The sequence below is a fragment of the Geotrypetes seraphini genome, chromosome 12, assembly GCF_902459505.1.
Source record: "Geotrypetes seraphini chromosome 12, aGeoSer1.1, whole genome shotgun sequence".
NCBI lineage: Eukaryota > Metazoa > Chordata > Amphibia > Gymnophiona > Dermophiidae > Geotrypetes > Geotrypetes seraphini.
In genome coordinates this window covers 13,990,903-14,010,803 of record NC_047095.1, presented here as the reverse complement: position 1 = coordinate 14,010,803, position 19,901 = coordinate 13,990,903, and the positions used below count along the sequence as shown (strand labels likewise).

At 47.5% G+C, this 19,901-nt stretch overlaps 1 protein-coding gene across 1 annotated transcript in view; it reads right to left on the bottom strand.

Annotated features, from left to right (window-relative positions):
- The window catches only part of DPH5 (diphthamide biosynthesis 5), a 76,440-nt gene that overhangs the window by 34,235 nt on the left and 22,304 nt on the right, over positions 1-19,901 (bottom strand). Inside the window, exon 3 of the mRNA XM_033916894.1 lies at positions 4,511-4,619. Within this exon, the coding sequence (XP_033772785.1) occupies positions 4,511-4,619 (109 nt within the window). The remainder of the gene's footprint in view (positions 1-4,510; positions 4,620-19,901) is intronic.

Genomic DNA, 19,901 nt, shown 5'->3' with positions numbered 1-19,901 from the left:
GCTCATTTATGTCATGTCTAGCAGGACTTATGCACCCCATTCTGTGTAAAGGTGTTGACTACTCCTAGGTACTTGCAAACTGATCTCAGAACTCCAGCTTTGTAGAGAACAGCACTGGGAAATACCATAATAGCACAGAAAAACACACAAAACTTCTCAATGTTCAACACTAATAGCATACAAATTATATGCAAATGTTAGTATTGAGCAACAAAATTTCATCAAAGGAAAACAATGCCTATTCATTACAATATTTAGCCAATGGCCCCCAAATCTTTATAAAATTATTATAATTACCTTTCTGTAAAGCAATTACTCTCTCCATCTTAAAAATATGACACAAGGAATTCCACCAAAATGTATAATTAAGATTGGTATAATTCTTCCAATTATTCATAATATGCTTAATAGTAACTCCCGTCATTATCATTAAAGTTTGATGAAATTTTAGTTATATAAAGGGGAGGGAGGGTGGAGGGGGGTATGTAATGTTTCATGATAATGAAATGGTGGGTAGGGGGAGGGGGTTATTTATTTATTTATGTATTCATGATATTAATGAAAGATATACAAGTGATGTATGATTGTTCTTATGTTGTATTTTTGTGCACTTGTTGTATGATTTAAAATGAATAAAGAATGTTTAAAAAAAAAAAAAATAGTATTGAGCAACGGGAAGTTAAGGGGGAGGAAAGTGCATGGGCACTACAGCTGTGTAGTAAGTACAACTCTTGTGCGCATGCCCAGACAAAATGGGGAGCATGGAGCCTGTTTTCTATGCTTCCAGACTTTGAACTGTAAAGCACAAGAGTCAGGAAAAGGGTTTCTACTCTCATTCTGTGCTTGTGCTCCTCATCTATCCATGACCCTGTATCATGCCCATCTTGAGCAGCAACTCAGTGGTCTGATGTAATAATGAGGGAAGCCAGCTGGTTTTAAATGAAAAATTGCAGGCAGACCTTAGGAAACTGGAAGACTGGGTGTCCAAATGGCAGATGAAATTTAATGTGGACAAATGCAAAGTGATGCACATTGGGAAGAATAACCTGAATCACAGTTATCCGATGCTAGGGTCCACCTTGGGCATTAGTGCCCAAGAAAAGGATCTGGGTAGACAATACGATGAAACCTTTCGCCCAATGTGTGGTGGCGGTCAAAAAAGCAAACAGGATGCTAAGAATTATTTAAAAAGGGATGGTTAACAAGGCTAAGAATGTCATAATGCCTCTGTATTGCTCCATGGTGCAACCTCATCTGGAGTATTGCGTTCAATTCTGGTCTCCTTATCGCAAGAAAGATAGTGGCGTTAGAAAAGGTTCAAAGAACATGGGGGAAGCAACTGCTTGTCCTGGATCAGTAGCATGGAATATTGCTACTCCTTGGGTTTTGATCAGGTACTAGTGACCTGGATTGGCCACCATGAGAACGGGTTACTGGGCTTTAATGGAACATTGGTCTGACCCATTAAAGTTATTCTTATGTTCTTATATCCATTTGCTCTCTTGCTAATTAGTAATTGAAATCACCTATTATACTGTTGCCCAATTTGCCAGCTTTCCTAATCTATGAAAACATTTCATTATCTGTCTGCTCATTCTGTCCTGGGGAACGGTAGTATAACCCTACCTGTATATTTCTTCTCTTCATATATGGAATTTCTATCCATAGGTAACACAGTGTTCCACTGATTGTCCTCCTTCCACCAGGTCTCTGAGATGCCTATTAGATCTACATCATTCAGTGCTATTTTCTCCGACTTAGAGAATGACACGGGGACAAATTTTTCCCTGTCCCAACAGGAACTCAATTTCCCTGTCCTGTCCCATTCCTGTACACTCAGCCTTAACCACACAAATCTCAAAACAATGATTTTAGAGTGGTTGAGGCTTGTGCAGATAAGGACAGAATTTGCGGGAATGGAGCAAGGACAGGATAAGAACTCAACGGAATGGGGAAATGAGTTTACTGCTCTTTTCAATATAGTACCAAAAATAAAGTCCTCAATCCAATCCACAAAGGCAAAGTGGTCCTAAAGCAGCGGTCTCAAACACGCGGCCCCCCAGGGACTATTTTGCGGCCCGCGATCTGTCCTCGCCTAAAGCAGGGGTCCCCAATCTGCTTCCCTTCCCACTGCCCTCCCCCAAGCCACCGCAATCGGGGAATAGGCTGCCGCGGCCACAATCAGGGAACAGGCCAGCGCTGAGGTCTTAACTCTTCCTGCTTATCTTCCCCAGCTCGGAGCCGACCAATTCTCGCCACCCGACGTCAATTCTAATGTCGGGGAGGAAGTTCCGGCCCAGCCAATCGCTGCCTGGCTGGCCCGGAAGTTCCTCCCCGATGTTAGAATTGACATCGGGTGGTGTGAATTGGTCGGCCCCGCGCTGGGGAAGATAAGCAGGGAGAATTAAGACCTCGGTGCTGGCCTGTTCCCCGATTGTGGTGGCAGCAGCCTGTTCCCTGATTGCGGCAGTGGCGGCCTGTTCCCCAATGGTGGTGGCTTGGGGGAGGGCAGGGAGAAGTAAAGAAAGAAAGGGGGGACAGGGAGACAGAAAGAAAGAAGGGAAACGGGACACAAACAGAAAGGGGCATGGAGAGAGAAAGACAGAAAGAAAGAAAGGGCATGGAGAAAGAAAAAAAGAAAGAAAGGGGGCACGGAGAGAGAGAGAAAGACAGACATATAGAAAGAATGGGGGCATGGATAGAGAGAGAAAGAAAGAAGGGGGCAGGGTGAAAGAAATACAAAGTTGGGGGAGGGAAGGAGACAGATGCCAGACCAGGGGAAAGGAAGGAGGGAGGGAGAGAAAGGAAAGAAAGAGATGTCAGACCATGGAAATAGGGACAGAAGAAGAGAGAGATAGAAGGGAAGGGAAGACATGGAAACGTAGATTTTGAAAAGAAAGCAGAAAAATTGAATATTAAGTTAATGCCAAAGATGGATGCAAGGCAGAAAGTGAAGACGGAGAGAAAACCAGTCAAAGGACAAGAAGACCCTGGAAACAGTTAAATGCAGAGAAAAATAAAGTCACCAGCCAACAAAGGTAGGGAAAATGATTTTTTTTTCAATATAGTGATTGAAATGTGTCAGTTTTGAGAAAGGAAAGATATTAAACTTTAAATGTGAGGGCTGCAGAAAAAATAGGGTACTTGGAGGGCCGCAGAAAAAAATAGTTAATGACAATTTTGCATAAAGTAAAACTCTTTATAGTTTATAAATCTTTCCTTTAACTGTTAAAGGAAAGATTTATAAACTATGAAGAGTTTTCCTCATGCAAAGTTGTCATTTCTTTAATAAGACATTACCTATTTTTTCTGCGGCCCTCCAAGTACCTACAAATCCCAAATGTGGCCCCACTAAGGGTTTGAGTTTGAGACCACTGTCCTAAAGCAAGAGCCTTGCCGCTTATAAATCTCATTTCCAAAAGTTCCAATCTTCCCTGAAGCAGCGAATTTGGATTGTGAAACAGGATTACTATTGGGACCTTGATGGCAAAGTTGAATGCAAGAGGACCTTATTAACAGAGGCGATAAGTGGGATGTTTGTTCTTGTATTTTTAGAAATGAACTGATATTTATAAGCGACAAGTTTCTTGGTTTAGGATCACCTTTGTGGACTGGATAGTGGACTTTATTTTTTGGTACTTTATTGAAAAGAGCAGTCACACGCTATAAAGTGCATCTTCAAGACAAAAAGGATTATTCATTGCACAGAGATATCATATGATATATAAAAAGGGATATGTGTTCTAAATAGATGTAAAGACATTCTTTTGGGCGTTCTGTTATTTGTGTTAATGGAGGTTTTTTTAAGTCAATGCCTGATGTTGAGGTGGTCCTTAAGTTTCTGAGGACTGGTCTCATTTTAACTGAGGCTTTTTTCTCCACTAGAATGAAAGTTTGATTTTTTTTTAACGCTTGAAGAAGCGTGTGGAGTTTTTTGTATGGTGGATATTGTGTTTTCTGGTTTATGATTTCAATTACCCCAACATTAACTGGATAAATGTCATATCGGGCAGTGCTAGGGAGGTAAAATACCTAGACGTCATAAATGATTGCCTGCTTCTTGGGACCACCAAAGCCTCCTGAAAATGGAATAAGAACACCTGAAAATAATAAAAAACTGAACAGATCAGATCAGAACACCTCTTCTTGGTTTGCAGGAGGAAAAACTGAAGAGCACTGAAATATGTGATTGACATTCTTCTGCAAGCGTTTCGTGAGCATGGATTGATCACCTAATGTACGGACTCCTGTGTATATGTAAGAATTCCATATTACCAAGCCTCTGTGGTTTTCATGTACTTTGTATTGCTGTTGTTTAAGGAGAAGCTATCAACATGGGCTACCATTAAGACATACTATTTTGCTATTAACTAGGTATCGCTGCATAAAATGGGACCTGTACTAAAATAGCATGAGTTAGAGGTAAAACAACATGTCTTAACAGTATCCCATGTTGATAACTTCCCCCCTTAATTTCAGTGCTGATAAAAAGTGATGTGTATTAAGTTACCTGTAACCCACAGCACCCCACCGCATTCATTATGGAGGCGTTGTGAATAACTCTGTAAGGAATTCCTGCCTTTACTGTTCGCAGAACCAGGTCACTGTGTGTGGTTGCCCTATGGTAAGAAAGAAATAGATTAGACTAGAAAGAGAATCTAGTAAGTGTGACCACTAGCAAGTCAAGTTATATGGGTACTCTAACAGAATTACTACGGCATTCAGGAGTAATGCATCCTTTAGGACAGTGTATCACAAACTGTGTGCCCCGACGAGACGCCGGTAAGGAGGAAAGGCACTGGCGCCAGCTCACTGCTTATAGGATGTGCCTCTTATGGCGAGAGGCACGTCCTGTAGGCAATCAGCCAGTGCTGACGACTCTCCTCCTCGCTGGCATCTCTCCCCATACCTCCCCTCCTGCAGAATCTTCCACCGAAGTCACAGCTTCAGGGTCGCGGCCGGAGGGCCTCCGCACGTGCGTCAACGTGATAATGTCATGCATGTGCGTGACATCATCGCGGTGATATCCGCACACTTCCAGATGCCTTCCAGCCGGGGTAGTGGGTTTAGGGTGCTGCCGGTCGAAAAATTTGCAGGACACTGCTTTAGGGCAGCAACAGCATTATCCTTTGCTGTAGATGGAATCAGGAGAGAAAGTAAAACTACTGAACCCTGTTTAAAAAAAACAGGGGGGGGAGGGAAGGAACAGGACAATGGCACCTACACTTGGCCTATGATTGTAAAAGCCAACAGAATGACCCGAGAGCTTTGTACACAATAACATGCTGCTGCTGCTGCTTCTGAACTCACTCTGGCAGCTCTTAGCAGATGAAAAAGTTTAGGTTTTCCTTTACTCATCTAACACCTGCAAAAACATCTGTAGAATAGTAATTACAGTTTCAGATGGAAAGAAACATAGGACCTGGCTTCAGCATGCCTTTAATGACAGCACTAACAGTTCTTTCCCATTCCTCTTCTACGCTCCAACATAAACAATGTGCATAATAGTAAGAGTAGCACTTACCAGAGATACAAGGAAGGAAAGAGTATACTTGCGAATTATTGCCTGGGACAAGGAAGCTCCAATCTATTACTACTCTGAAGCAGAGATTGGTCTGATTTTCACAATGCAAATACCAGCAATTTAGATAATGACATTGCGTTTGGATAGGCAGCCAGTGCATGGAAGTTAGTGCAGGGGTGATGTGGTCACAGAAGCCCAGGTTTTTTAGGAGTCGGATTGTGGCGTTTTGCACCCCTTGGAGACGGGAAAGTGTTTTTGCTGGTAGATCCACTAGTAACACTTTACAGTAATCTAATCAGGATAATACAAACGCGTATGGTAGCTGAGTAAATCGCTTTCTGAAAAATAGGCATAGATGCACTTTAGTTGGCAGAGGTAATAGAAGGAGGAAGACACTATTTTTGATACATGGTCTGAGAGCAACAGGTTTGAGTCGAGAATCACACCTAGGCAGCAGACGTTGTCTTTGGCTGTGAGGGTGTCATTTCCCCAAGAAAGAGATGGGCGGGGGTAGGTGTAAGTGACCTTGTGTATCCAGAACAGTTCTGTTTTTGATGCGTTTAGCTGAAGTTTATTTGCAGTCATCCAATTTTTTTTATTTGTTAGGCAGCAGTGAAGTTTTTTTAATTGCGCATCTCGGTGTTGACCTAGGGGGAGGTAAAGTTGTGTGTTGTCTGCATACGAGTGGATTTTAATTTAGTATTTTTCTGCAATGTTAAGTACTGGTTTGACATATAGGTTGAAGAGGAGTGGTGATAGTAATGCACCCTGGGGTACTCCTTAGCATAGAGGTTTTGGTTCTGAGAAGGAGGGCTCCAGTAGTACTTTCTGAGATCTTTCATTCAAGGAGGAGAATCATGCCAATGCGACATCATGGAGTCCGATCGAGTGTAGTCTGGATAGGAGGAGCGAGTGATCGATAGTATTGAAGGCTAGTAAGACCAGCTGTGTGTCTTTTCCCTCATCAAGGATTTTCCAACAGTCATCCACAATGTCTAGAAGCACAGTTTCTGAGATCAGTTTATCTGAATACCCCTTCTTACCTAGGCGACTCCTTTCAAGAGCCAAGCTGTAAGACAAAAGGGACCTGGGATCGAACATTGGAATGGGACCCTGAGTTAGAAGATCATCCAAGAGAGGCAGAGGAACTGCCACCAGATCCACGTACCACGGACGTCGAGGCCAATCCGGAGACGCCAGAACCACGAGGCCCAGATGGTGAATTATGTGGAGAAGAACTCTGCTCACTAATGGCCACGGAGGGAACACATACAACAGCCCCTCCATTGGCCATGGTTGAACCAGAGCATCCAGGCCCTCGGCGAAGTGGGGTGTTTTGGCGTTGACACTTGTGGCCATCAGGTCCATGAGGGGCTGACCCCAAGACTGCACTATCAACTGAAAAGCCACCGGGCTGAGACACCACTCTCCAGGATCTAGCATGTGACGACTTAGGAAGTCCATTTGAACATTCTCCACTGTGGCTATGTGGGAAGCTGAGATTTCTTGAAGGTGCGACTCCGCCCAGACCATGAGCAGAGTCGCCACTTGTGCCACCAAAGTGCTCCTGGTGCCCCCGATGATTGACATAGGCCACTGCCATGGCATTGTCCGACAGAACCCTGACTTGCCCATCAGAAAAGACTGGAAGGCTAGCATCACCAGATAGATGGCTCTGGTCTCCAAGACATTGATTGACCAAAAAGCCTCCTCTGTGGACCAGGTGCCCTGAGCTGAGTGACCTAGACACTGAGCTCCCCAACCGAGAAGACTGGCATCCGTGAGCAGTACTGTCTACTGTGGCTGATCCAGACTCGCCCCTTGTACAAGATGAGGGAGTCTGGAGCCACCAACGAAGACTGCTCCGAGCTAAGCCCGGAAGCGGAACAGGGTGATCCAGACTGTGCCTCTAAGGTGATCAACTCCGAAGAGCATACTGAAGAGGACGCATATGGGCCCGCGACCTCACTACATCGAGGGAAGCCATCATCGACCCCAAGACTTAGAGAAAATCCTGCGCCTGAGGACACCAGGACGCCATAAGCAGGCGAATCTGAGATTGCAAATTGCTTACCCGGGCCTCTGGAAGGAAGACTTTCCCCAAGGAGGTGTCGAACAGCACGCCTTGATACTCCAGGCGCTGAAAGGGAGACAGCCGGCTCTTGGCAAGGTTGACTACCCATCCCAGCGACTGCAAAAATGCCATCACCTGAGCAGTGACCCGGGTGCTCTCCTGTAACGACTTCACTCAAATTAACCAGTCGTCCAGGTAGGGATGAACTAGAATGCTCTCTGCGCAACGCCGCCACAACGACCACCATCACCTTGGTGAATGTCCACGAAGCCGTGGCCAGATTAAAAGGAAGTGCACAGAACTGATAATGCTGCCCCAAGATTGCAAAGCGCAGGAAGCGATGATGGGAGGTCCGAATAGGAATGTGCAAGTAGGCCTCGGTCAGAAGCTCCCCCGGCTGAATCGCCAGAATCACAAACCGCAGAGTTTCCATATGGAAAGAAGGCATGTGAAGAGGCCTGTTGACCCCCTTCAAATCCAGGATGGGCCGAAAGGTCCCTTCTTTCTTTGGCATCACAAAGGAAATTGAGTACCAACCTGTGCCCCACTCCTGCGGGGGGAACTGGAACCACCACATGGAGATCCAACAATCTTTGAAGGGTCTGGCGAAAGGCCTGCTGCTTCCACGCCACCTGCGAGGGAGAAGCGAGAAAACGATCTGGCAAGGAACGGGCAAACTCTAGAGCATAACTGTTCTGAATCACCTCCAGAACCCACTGATCGGATGTGATGTCTGCCCACTTTGGATAAAAATCCCTCAGCTGGGCGCCCACCGGAACCAAGATGGGCGCCAGCAAGGAGTCACTGGGAAGGATGGGTGGCAGGGGACCCAGCAGACCCCATGAAAGGACTGCATGCGCTGGAAGAACCTGCCTCTAGAGAGCCCAGGGAACTGAAAAGGGCAGCCTCTCGATCAGGGCAGAAACAGCAGAAATCACATCCACAAGCAGTGCCACCTTGAGCCAGCGGCCTAAGTATATCCTCAGGCAAATGAGGCCCTTTAGAATCATTGAGAGTCTGAACCAACCTGTCCAGGTCTTCATCAAACAAGAAAGATCCCTTAAAAGGAAACTGTCAACTTAGCTTTGGACGCCGAGTCCGCCAACCAAGTGCGAAGCCACAAGGTACGGCGAGCTGCCACTGCAAATGCCAATGACTTGGCAGAAGCTCGCAAGAGATCATAAATGGCATCTGAAAGATAAGAAGCTCCCAATTCAATCTTTGCCACCTCGCGCTTGAGCAATTCCCAGTCCTCAGTTTTACAGTCAAGGACATTCTCGGCCCAGCGAAAACACACCCGAGCCACCAGCTCGCCACATATCGCTGCTTGGACTGCCAGAGCTGTCACATCAAAACTCTGTTTACGGAGGGACTCCAACGTTTGCTCCTCCGGGTCCTTCACAGCCACACTGCCCTCAACAGGCACGGTATGCCTTTTAGAGATGGCCGAGGCCACCGCGTCCACTAAGGCAACTTCAGAGCGTCCCTATCCCCTTCAGGAATGGGATACAGGCATGGACCGCACAAAACGAAAGGGAGCTTCCGGCACCTGCCACTGTGCGAGCATAATATCCCGAATATCCTGATGCATAGGAAAAGAGCGGGAAGCAGAGCGGATCCCCTTAAGCAAGGGGTCCACCGTACGCGGGGGCTCTGACATGGTGTCCTCACAGTGCAAAACCGAGGAGATCTGAAGAATTAACTCATGAAGTTCTTCCCGCTGAAAAATGCGCACCACAGACGCATCTTCGCCAGCTGGGGGGTGCTCGAACCCCTCGCTGGCGAAATCCGACCCCCCAAGGGTATCCTGGAAATCTCCCCAAGGGTCCAGGTCCTCATCAATAACATCTTGCTCCTCTGGGCAAAAATCCTCATCCCAAGAGTCCCTTGGGCGTTTGGATGAGAGAGGAGTAGAGGGGAGCAAAACCGCCGCTGTGTAGGGCCGAATCGGGGAAGATGTCGAGGGCACCCCCCCGCCTCCCCGAGAGGACACGGAGTAATCAGCACATAAGCTTTACAAATGCTAACATAAATTCAGGGGGAAAACTCTCCGGCGGCCCCAAGGGGCTCCCTGCCCCAACAGGGGACCCTGCCATACCTTGCCCCTGTATTTCCAGAACAGGGGGAAGGTCACCTGAGGTAACTGAGATGAAGGAGGAGGTTCCCGTCGAAATTGGACTTAAAACTGCCAAAATCAGAGCTCCTGAGGCCTGCCGTGTCTGAAAAGCCTGGGACTTTCCCGACGCTGAGGCCGAGGAACCGACCAACGCAAAAAGGGAATCCTCAGCCGTTCCGGCAGCAAGGGAATCCTTTTCTCCCTGACCGTGGGCATCAGGGGAAGCCCGGGCTTCCCCGCAATCTGAAGCCGACTCGTGAGGTACATGCGGCGGGGTGCTCTGGCCGCCGGCATCCGCTGCCGATAAGGCTACTCCACTGCTCCAGCCTGCACAACGCTTGCACAGGCTGGCTGTGAGTACCTGGCATCTGGAGCACAATGAGCACTTTCTCCCTATAAAAGTGCTCATTGTACTGAAAAGCACCCTATATGAATCAAAAGTGCCAGTTAGATGAGAAAATATAGTAAAAAGGCAGTAAAAGGCACTTATAAAGGGAAATGAGCCCTTTAGACCGGCACACCTCAGGATTTTGTCTTTTTTTGTTTTTACAGAACAGACTCCAAGGCTCTGAAAAATAGAGGGCTGACCAACCCGGGGGCCAGGCCGCCGGCTGAGGCACCTCTACAAAAATATGGGGAGGTGGAAGAAGGGACCCAGGACGAGACCCACCGGGTTTAACACCCCCAAGGCTGGACGGATCCCCAAACAGGACCCGTCCAAGCTCTATCCGACACAAAAGCGAACCAAGGAGTCTAAAACAAAATCCCAACAGTACTAAGAGGGGAGCCGATCTAGTCTTACCCACCTGCTATGGAGACTGAGACAAACTGAGTTGCTAGACAGATTCTAGCCTGATATACAAGTTTGTGCTCAGTCTCCACCTGCTGGTAGCAGTGAGGCATATAACCTGTTCGTAAGGACTATACCGGTCTACCAAGCGATACAGAAGTATGAAATAAAGCACAGACCATTTTTATGTATAACTACACAGTGTATATCTATGGTACTATAGAAATAAGCGGTAATGGCAGTGAGCAGCTTTTTGTGCATACTAACATACATCTGGATTCAAACATTAAGCAATACCACCAGAAAGATGAGCTAAGCCTCTGAGGTTTGGCTGGGCAGAATACAGCACCACTTTGGTAAATAGTTTTCTTAAATGCTCTCCACAATGCCTGCCAGGGATTTTGCTAGATTTAATTTCTCTTTTGCTGATTTACAGGCAATAAAGACTCCATAGCATCATTTATAACCAATAAAAAAGGCAAATCACTATAATGGGGGATCTAGAGAGTTTGCTGTCAAATATACATGCAAGAAAACAGTTCTCTGAGGAACAAATCAAAACCTAGTAAACCCTGTTAGTAAAATTCTGACTATTCCAAACACTGATCATAAGAACTGTTAAGGCTAGTGGTAATTTAAGTACAATAGAAGCGGCTTTTCAATATTACATGAAGTTAAAAGGTCTAAACAAGGCATTTTATTACAGGTATAAGATTCTTTATCCAAAATTCTAAAAACCAAAAAGCTCAAAAAAAACCAAAAAATCTGTAACATTGACATTACTAAATTTGTACAAAAAAAGACTACTTTTAGCATCATAAGTGAAACCTGGCCCCAAAGTCACTTTAAAGACTTCACTCCACACCGAGAGTAGTTCAGTTTTTGCATCCTACCTCTCACACTGATGTACCTCTGAGGAGTTGCTGGTGGCTGCAGTGATTCATATTTGTTGATTGCTGCGGCCCCACACTCACATCCAGCCAGGAAGGAAAGAGGAAGTGATGTCATCAAGGCAGGAGGTGGCAGACAGAAGCCTACAGGGCTACAGCAGGCAACAAATATGAATCACTACAGCCACTGGCGACATATCATTCCAAAAACAAAAAAATCCAAAAATGTCTCTGGTCCCAAGCTTTTTGGATAAAGGATTGTGAACCTGTACCACAAAAGTAGCTGCTGACATGGAAAAAAATGTGGTTTAATATGCATACATCAATTACATAAGCCTGAACTGTGCCTTAGCCCCTTCCTACAGACAGGTACATTGCAACTCCAGTCAATATCTTGCCCTTTTCTTTTTCAAATCAGGATCATACTGGCAGCTTCCATTACCTGTGCCCATCTCTCTCCATCAACCCAGCAGCTTGACATACAGCACTCCTACTTCAGCAAGTTTGCATCATGCAAAATCTACAGGCCCACTGAATAATGGCCAAGTAATCTGCTTGCTATACTAGCGAAACAAAAGGGATGCATGCAAATAAACTCATTATATACATTGGGGAGAAGAGATTACTAGCAGCTATATAAATTTTGAAACTGAAAATCCAAGACTGAAGACTTCTTTTGAAAGTAGTCTCAAACTGTAAATCCCTATCCTATCTCTTTTCACCGTCACACCTGACTTTTTTTTTTTGTCATGACCTAAACATCTCAATTCAGAATTACTTTTCATATCTTAATTTTTTTTCCATTCTGAAGCAACAGTGCTGATGTTGAAAGGTCACTTGGACACACAATGTCAGAGGCGTGAAGAAAGTACAAGTTTTATTCACAGCATGCATGCTGGACCCCTGAGCTCCAAGCTGGCTCAGAAGTGCCAAAACCAGGAAGTTACAGAGATATTTATTCATTTTTCTGGCTATACAACTGAATTCTAGAAAAAGCTTTTCACGTGTTACTTTTCTTAACACTCATTGGTTCTAAGCTCACACTAGCAGGTCACTAGCAGGACACTTATCTAACTCTTACAGTTAAATGTACAGAAGGGCAGGGTACATCATGGCTCAAACTCTTATCTATTCAGCTTACAATGTGGTAAGGTAGGGACAAACATTTTAGGCAGATGAAGTCAATAGATTATACACTGTTTTCAGCTATGTAGACCAGAGCAATATTTTAAACAACAGTTAACCATTTCATGACCCTACATTCCCCCCTTTCAGGCTGGCGTACCTAAGGAGCCAAGCCTGACAAAATAAAGTTAGGGGTCAGGAAAGTCGGGGTCCCCAGTGGGTAAGGGACGATACTGGGAGAGGGCCAATGCAGCAGTGGAACGTTTGACAGCAGAGTCCATAGTTCAGTGGAGCAGCTTTATGGCTATGGGGACCACACAGGGCAGGCAGCAAAGGAGCAGAGAAGACAGGGCGGCAACCAGCAAGATGATATTCAATGCTGAACCAGAGGGCAACCAGGAGCTGAAGGTACCAGAGATCCAGTCTGCAGTAAGATCACGTCAGGGAACATGAGCCAGTTTGGTGATACGATCCACAACGTCCTCGATCATTTTACTCAAGTTCAAGGCAGCAGTTGGAGAGGTTGAATTTACCACAGACATTACCTTCTGTCTAGAGCTAGGCAGTTCTGATAGAAAGCAGTGTGCATTTTAGCATTCGAAGCTCAGGTGGTCTCATTAGTTATCAGTTTGAATATAGCTTGTAGACAAATAATGCAGTTCAGCATATAGATTGGGGTCCGATAGCCCCAGGTGTCATCCTCAGTCCATGTGGCAGGTCCATAAACAGCAATGATCCGTTCTGCAGGCCAGTCATCACCCCATTCACCTATTTTAAGGGAATTGGTGTAAGTAGACCGCTTTTGGCGACCTCTGGTGTTGAATACAGGGGCTCCCAGGTGTTCACCATCGGGAAGAAGCTGGGACGAATCATGCAAAGCACACATGTACCAGTCTAGTTAGCAGGCAATCAAGAGTAGGCAAACAGATCACAGAGCCAGTATCAACTATCAGGAGCTGACCATCATTCATAGGAAGTTCCATTAAGCAGTGTCTGAAGGGCGCTGAAGACAGTGGGAAGCAACAATGGAGGTTCACAAGGCCCATCGTGAAGGTCGTGGACCTGACGTAAAAGTGAGGGTCTGTGAAGTCAGGTTTAACATGTCCAGCTGCTTTGCCTCCCATAGCCACTGTTCTCCCATACCAGTCCCTCCTCATACAAAATAATTGCTAACATTAAGAGTCTGACCTATAGTTTCAGCAAACTATATAAACAGATTTCTAGTGATTACAGGATATTAGTATCTACTTTCATAATTTCATAAAACTGGGGAAACACCACAGAGTGATAGACAGGAGCACATGAGTGGGATACAATTCGGACATATACATCAGTACCTGAGTCTCACCTTTTACCATCAATATACAATGCCATGCAGTCTCTGGCCTTCTGGACTTGGACATTGGCATTCCAGTTATATGGGTCAGTGATAGTGAAAACCATGGGATTACAGTAGCCTGTAGTACACAAGGGGCCGGAGCTAGGACCTATAGTAAGGGAGGCAGACGGGGTATTAGGAGGATATTTGTGTGGGTTATTGTAGGTGGCCCACAAGACACTTTCTCATAAAGGACAGGCTCCACCATTAGTGAAGGTTTCTTAAAGGCATCAGGTTACAATAACACAGTTAATCTAGGGAGCCACACAAAACTGTATTAGGGGTAGTACCATGACCTTGAGAAACATCAAATAGCACACATGTATCACAATACAAAGACACCGGGTGAGTGGGGTCTACAATAAGAGCCTAGTTGATAAGTGGACCCTCAACATTATAAATGCAGATTTCCGCCCACTTTTAAACTTCATCACCAGTAGGTTGGAAACAGAAAATACCCTCAAATGTTTGACACTGTACTTAACTCCTTCATGCAAACAAACATCAGGCAAAGGGCTAGGGGCACTTGTTAAGTACAAAATACAGAAGAAAGAAACATAAGTGAGGGCAACACAAATATCATATATATATATACTAACATAGGAAACTCATTTTTCTTTCAGGCACAACTTAGAAAACTTCAAACAGTTATACTCAAGACACTTGCTAAAGGCAGTGGTGAACCACAGGCAGTCAATTAAACTCAAACACTTATAAAGAATTATATTCAGAACACCTGCTAAGTACAGTGGTAAATATTCAGAACTTTTGAGGTCTTAGAAAGCTTCAGCTGAAGATCCGTGTTGTAGTGGAACCAAGTTTCATGTCCGGACACCTTTGACAACTGTAAGAGAAGAAATTAGGACAGTAAAAGGACCTATCCACCTAGGTTTCAGGGGGTCTGACTTCCAAGTTTTAGCTATACTGTATTTCCAGGGAATTACCCATGGACTTGTGTAGCTATCGGTAGTGGGGCCCTTTCCAGGACCCATTTATGGAGCTCTTGAAGGGCTTTAGCTAAAGACTGGACCTGACTCTGGAGGATATCTGATCCCAGAGTAGCAAAGGAACCAGGATCTGGGTTCACAATGGGTGGTTGCCGGCCGAACATGAGCTCAAATGGGGCTTAGATGGGATGCATCTAATCTGAAAAAGAACAGAAGGCAGCAGGACAGGTCAGGACAGATTAGTTTTTTCAATTCATTTTGTGAGAAGGGTCTTAAGAGTTCTGTTTATTCTTTCGACCTGACCAGAGCTCTCAGGATAGTAAGCAGCATATAATTTCTATTCAATTTGGAGGGCCTGAGCAATTTGTTGGACAACATTGACAATGAAAGCAGGGCCATTGTCACTGCCTATAAAAACATGGAGACCAAAGCACGGAATTATTCAGGAGGTGCTTGGTTACTTCCCTGGCGCGTTCAGTGCAAGTAAGGAAGGCTTTGACCCATCTAGTCAGGGTGTCTGTGAAGACTAGGAAGTGACTGAGGGAACGGAAATGGGCATGTGGGTAAAATCTACAGACAGAACCTGCATCGGATATGTTCCAATAGGTTGGTATCCAAGTGGTGGCAGTCATCTGATTGGGAATTTTATTCTAGAACCGACAACACACTGTCGGACCATATTCCGGACTAGCTGATCAAGGTGATTGATAAAGAAATGTCTCTTGAGAGTCAATTTTCATAGCGGGTTCTCCAGAGTGTGCCAGATCATGGCATCTTTTGACAATCATGAGGGCCAGGTGTTGAGGAATGAATATGAGGGTACCCGCTGTGCTTGCGTTTGAAGTATCAGTGTGTGGGTCTGGATTGGCACTTGAATTGGCGCATTTTGTATCCACCCCCCTTTCAGGACAGACTGGCCCAAAATAATGCATGCCCAAGTCTGTTCCTGAGAAGCGTACTGGGGTGTAAGGGAATCCAGAAAAGGAATGATTGTATACAGAGGGGCCGAAAGAGGGGGCAGAGACTGGCAGCTCGGGCTGTGCGGTTGGCAAGGGCATTGCCACGAGAGACAAGGTCCGTCACGCGTCTGTAAGCATGGCAGTGCATAACAGAAACACGTGAGGGTAGTTGTACGGCCTCAAGAAGGTCAAGAATGAGGGAAGCATGATGGATCAGTCGGCCGGAAGCTGTAATGAAACCTCGATATTTCCAGATGGCCCTATGGGAATGCAAGTTAAGGAAAGCATATTTGGAGTCAGTATATATATTGCAAGACTGAGAGGCAGAGTGGCGCAGGGCAGAAGTGAGGGCATAAAGCTCAGCTTCTTGGGCAGAAGGGCCAGAAGGCAGGGGCCTGAGTCAGAAGTTTTTGGAGGCAGCGAAAGACCGCTCCTGAAGTTGGGTCCAGACAAAAGGGGCTGAGTCAGCGCCTTTGGTGGAATCATACAGAGGACGAGCAATAGTAGAGAAATCAGGGATCCAGATGGGACAGTATCCTGCAATACTGAGAAAGGTGCTCAGAGCCTTGCAGTTATCAGGGACAGGGAGACTACAGACAGCCTGGACACGGGTGTAGGAAGGGACCTGGTACCCTGGGAGATTTGAAAGCCAAGGTAGGTGACACGAGGAAGGCATACTTGAAATCAATGTAAATATGGCCACAGGAAAATTTAAAAGGCAGACCCACTATCTGAAAGACTCAGATAAATAATAATAAGGAGAAATTAGGTTCTTACCTGCTAATTTACTTTCTTTTAGCTTCTCCAGACCAGTAGAGGTTAACTTTACGAATGGGTATATATCTAATCATGACCAGCAGGTGGAGACTGAAAACAAAACTTTGGGACAGTATATCCTAGCCCCTCCTCTCTATTTCCCTCAGTCTGCCGAATAGCCAAGCAGAACCAAGAACTGGAAAACAACAGAGAGAAAAAACAATACTCCGAAAGGAGTAACAAATAACATACCCAAAATGCTGTTGGAAAATGCAGAGGAGAAATTCCCGAAGGAAGAATGTCCCCACAGCTCGCCAGCTAAGCCAGCCGAGCCACAGCCGCTGTTCTTCAATTCTCCCCGGCCCTAGAAAAATACTAGAACCCGCAGCAAAAACCAAAAACTGCCCGCGCAACAGCCCCAACAACAACAACAACAGACAGGGTGGGGACCTCTACTGGTCTGGAGAAGCTAAAAGAAAGTAAATTAGCAGGTAAGAACCTAATTTCTCCTTCTTTAGCACTCTCCAGACCAGTAGAGGTTAACTTTACGAATGGGACGTACCAAAGCAGTCCCTCTCACGGGCGGGACCCCCGAAGGGCCGATACCAGCACACGCTCACCGAACACCGCGTCCCGACGCGCCTGCACATCAACCCGATAATGCTGAACAAATGAATACAAGGAGGACCAAACCGCAGCCTTACAAATATCCACCGGAGGCACGAGCGACGACTCAGCCCAAGAAGCCGCCTGACCCCTAGTGGAATGAGCCTTGAGAAACTCCGGAACCGGCTTCTGACTCAGAAGATAAGCGGAAGCAATCGTCTCCTTGATCCAGCGCGCAATAGTAGCCTTAGAAGCGCCAGCCCCCCGACGAGGACCCGCCAGAAGCACAAAGAGATGATCGGAGCTCCGAAAATCCCGGGTCCGCTGCACATAAGCATGGAGGACCCGACCGACATCCAACTTGCGCAGCTGCCGTTGCTCAGAAGAACCCTCCCGACTACCCAAGACCGGGAGGACCACCGATTGATTGACATGAAAAGGAGAAACTACCTTCGGCAGAAAGGAAGGAACAGGCCGCAAAACAACCCGCTCCTTCGAAAACTCCAGGAAGGGAGCCCTACAAGAGAAAGCCTGTAGCTCAGACACCCGTCTAGCAGAAGTAATGGCCACCAAAAAGACCGACTTCAGCGTAAGGTCCTTCAACGAACAGCCATCCACCGGCTCGAAAGGAGGGCGCACTAGAACAGAGAGAACCAGATTGAGATCCCAAGAGGGAATCGAGGGCCTTATGGGAGGCCTGATCAACTTGGCCGCCCTAAGAAAGCGAATCACATCAGGAATGGCTGACAAACGCTTACCTGTCACCAGCCCCCGAAAAGCCGACAGGGCTGCCAGATGAACCCGGAGAGAAGACCAGGCCAGGCCCCTATCCAGGCCATCCTGCAAAAACTCTAGAATGTTAGGCAGAGAAGCGCGAAAAGAGACCACTCCCCGCGCTCGGCACCATTCCTCAAAAAGACGCCAAACCCGTACATAAGCCCGAGAGGTAGAAAGCCTCCGGGACCCCAAAAGTGTAGAGATCACCTTGTCGGAATATCCCTTCTTACTCAGGCGGCCCCTGTCAAGAGCCAAGCCGTAAGACAAAAGGGAAACGGGTCGAACATGGGAATGGGACCCTGCGTCAGAAGATCGCACCCGAGAGGCAGAGGAAGAGGATCCGCCACCAGATGCCTCACCAGATCCGCATACCACGGACGACGAGGCCAATCCGGAGCCACCAAAACCACCAGCCCCGGATGGCGAACAATGCGAAGCAGTACTCTGCCCACTAATGGCCAAGGAGGGAACACATACAACAGCCCCTCCGTTGGCCACGGTTGGACCAGAGCATCCAGACCCTCGGCCAGACCGTCCCTGCGACGACTGAAGAAGCAGGGTACTTTGGCGTTGCAACTTGTAGCCATCAGATCCATCAGGGGCTGCCCCCAAGCACGCACTATCAACTGAAACGCCTCGGCGCCGAGACACCACTCTCCCGGATCCAAGAAGTGACGACTGAGGAAGTCCGCCTGAACGTTTTCTACCCCGGCAATGTGAGAGGCCGAGAGGTCCAGAAGATGCGACTCCGCCCAAACCATGAGCCGAGCCGCTTCCTGCGCCACCAGAGTGCTCTTGGTGCCCCCCTGACGATTGACATAAGCCACCGCCGTGGCATTGTCCGACAGGACTCTGACCGACTTGCCCAACAAAAGGGAGTGGAAAGCCAACAGCGCCAGCCGGACCGCCCTGGTCTCCAACACGTTGATCGACCAGGAGGCCTCCTCCGTGGACCAGGTTCCCTGAGCTGAGTGACCCAGGCACTGGGCCCCCCAACCCAGGAGACTCGCATCCGTAAGGAGCACCGTCCACCGCGGAAGATCCAGACCCACCCCCTGAACTAGGTGAGGGGTCCGGAGCCACCAACGCAGACTGCAGCGCGCCAAGCCTCGCAGGGGAACCGGAACATCCAACCCGTGCCTCTGGGGAGACCACCTCCGGAGCAGAGCATACTGGAGAGGACGCATGTGGGCCCGCGCCCACCTCACCACGTCCAGGGACGCCGCCATCGACCCCAGGACCTGGAGGAAATCTCGCGCCCGAGGACACCGGGACGCCAAAAGCAGGCGAATCTGAGATTGCAATTTGCTCACCCGGGCCTCTGGGAGGAAGACCTTCCCCAAGGAGGTGTCGAACAGCACCCCGAGGTACTCCAGACGCTGAGCCGGAACCAACCGACTCTTGGAAAGGTTGACCACCCAGCCCAGCGACCGGAGAAACTCCACCACCCGAGCCGTAACCCGGGAGCTTTCCTGCAACGACTTGGCCCGAATTAACCAGTCGTCCAGGTAGGGGTGTACCAGGATGCCCTCCAACCGCAAGGCTGCCGCGACGACCACCATCACCTTGGTGAACGTCCGGGGAGCCGTGGCCAGCCCAAAGGGAAGCGCACAGAACTGATAGTGCCGACCCAAGATCGCAAAGCGCAGGAAACGCTGATGAGAGGCCCGAATGGGAACATGCAAGTAGGCCTCCGTCAGATCGAGAGAAGTGAGAAACTCCCCCGGCTGAACCGCCAGAATGACCGACCGCAGCGTTTCCATACGGAAAGAGAAAACCTTGAGAGCCCTGTTGACCCCTTTCAAATCGAGGATGGGCCGAAAAGTCCCCTCCTTCTTGGGCACCACAAAGTAAATGGAGTACCTGCCCGTGCCCCACTCCGGGGGGGGCACTGGAACAACTGCCCTGAGATCTAGCAAGCGCTGAAGGGTCTGGCGAAACGCCAGCGTCTTCCCAGGA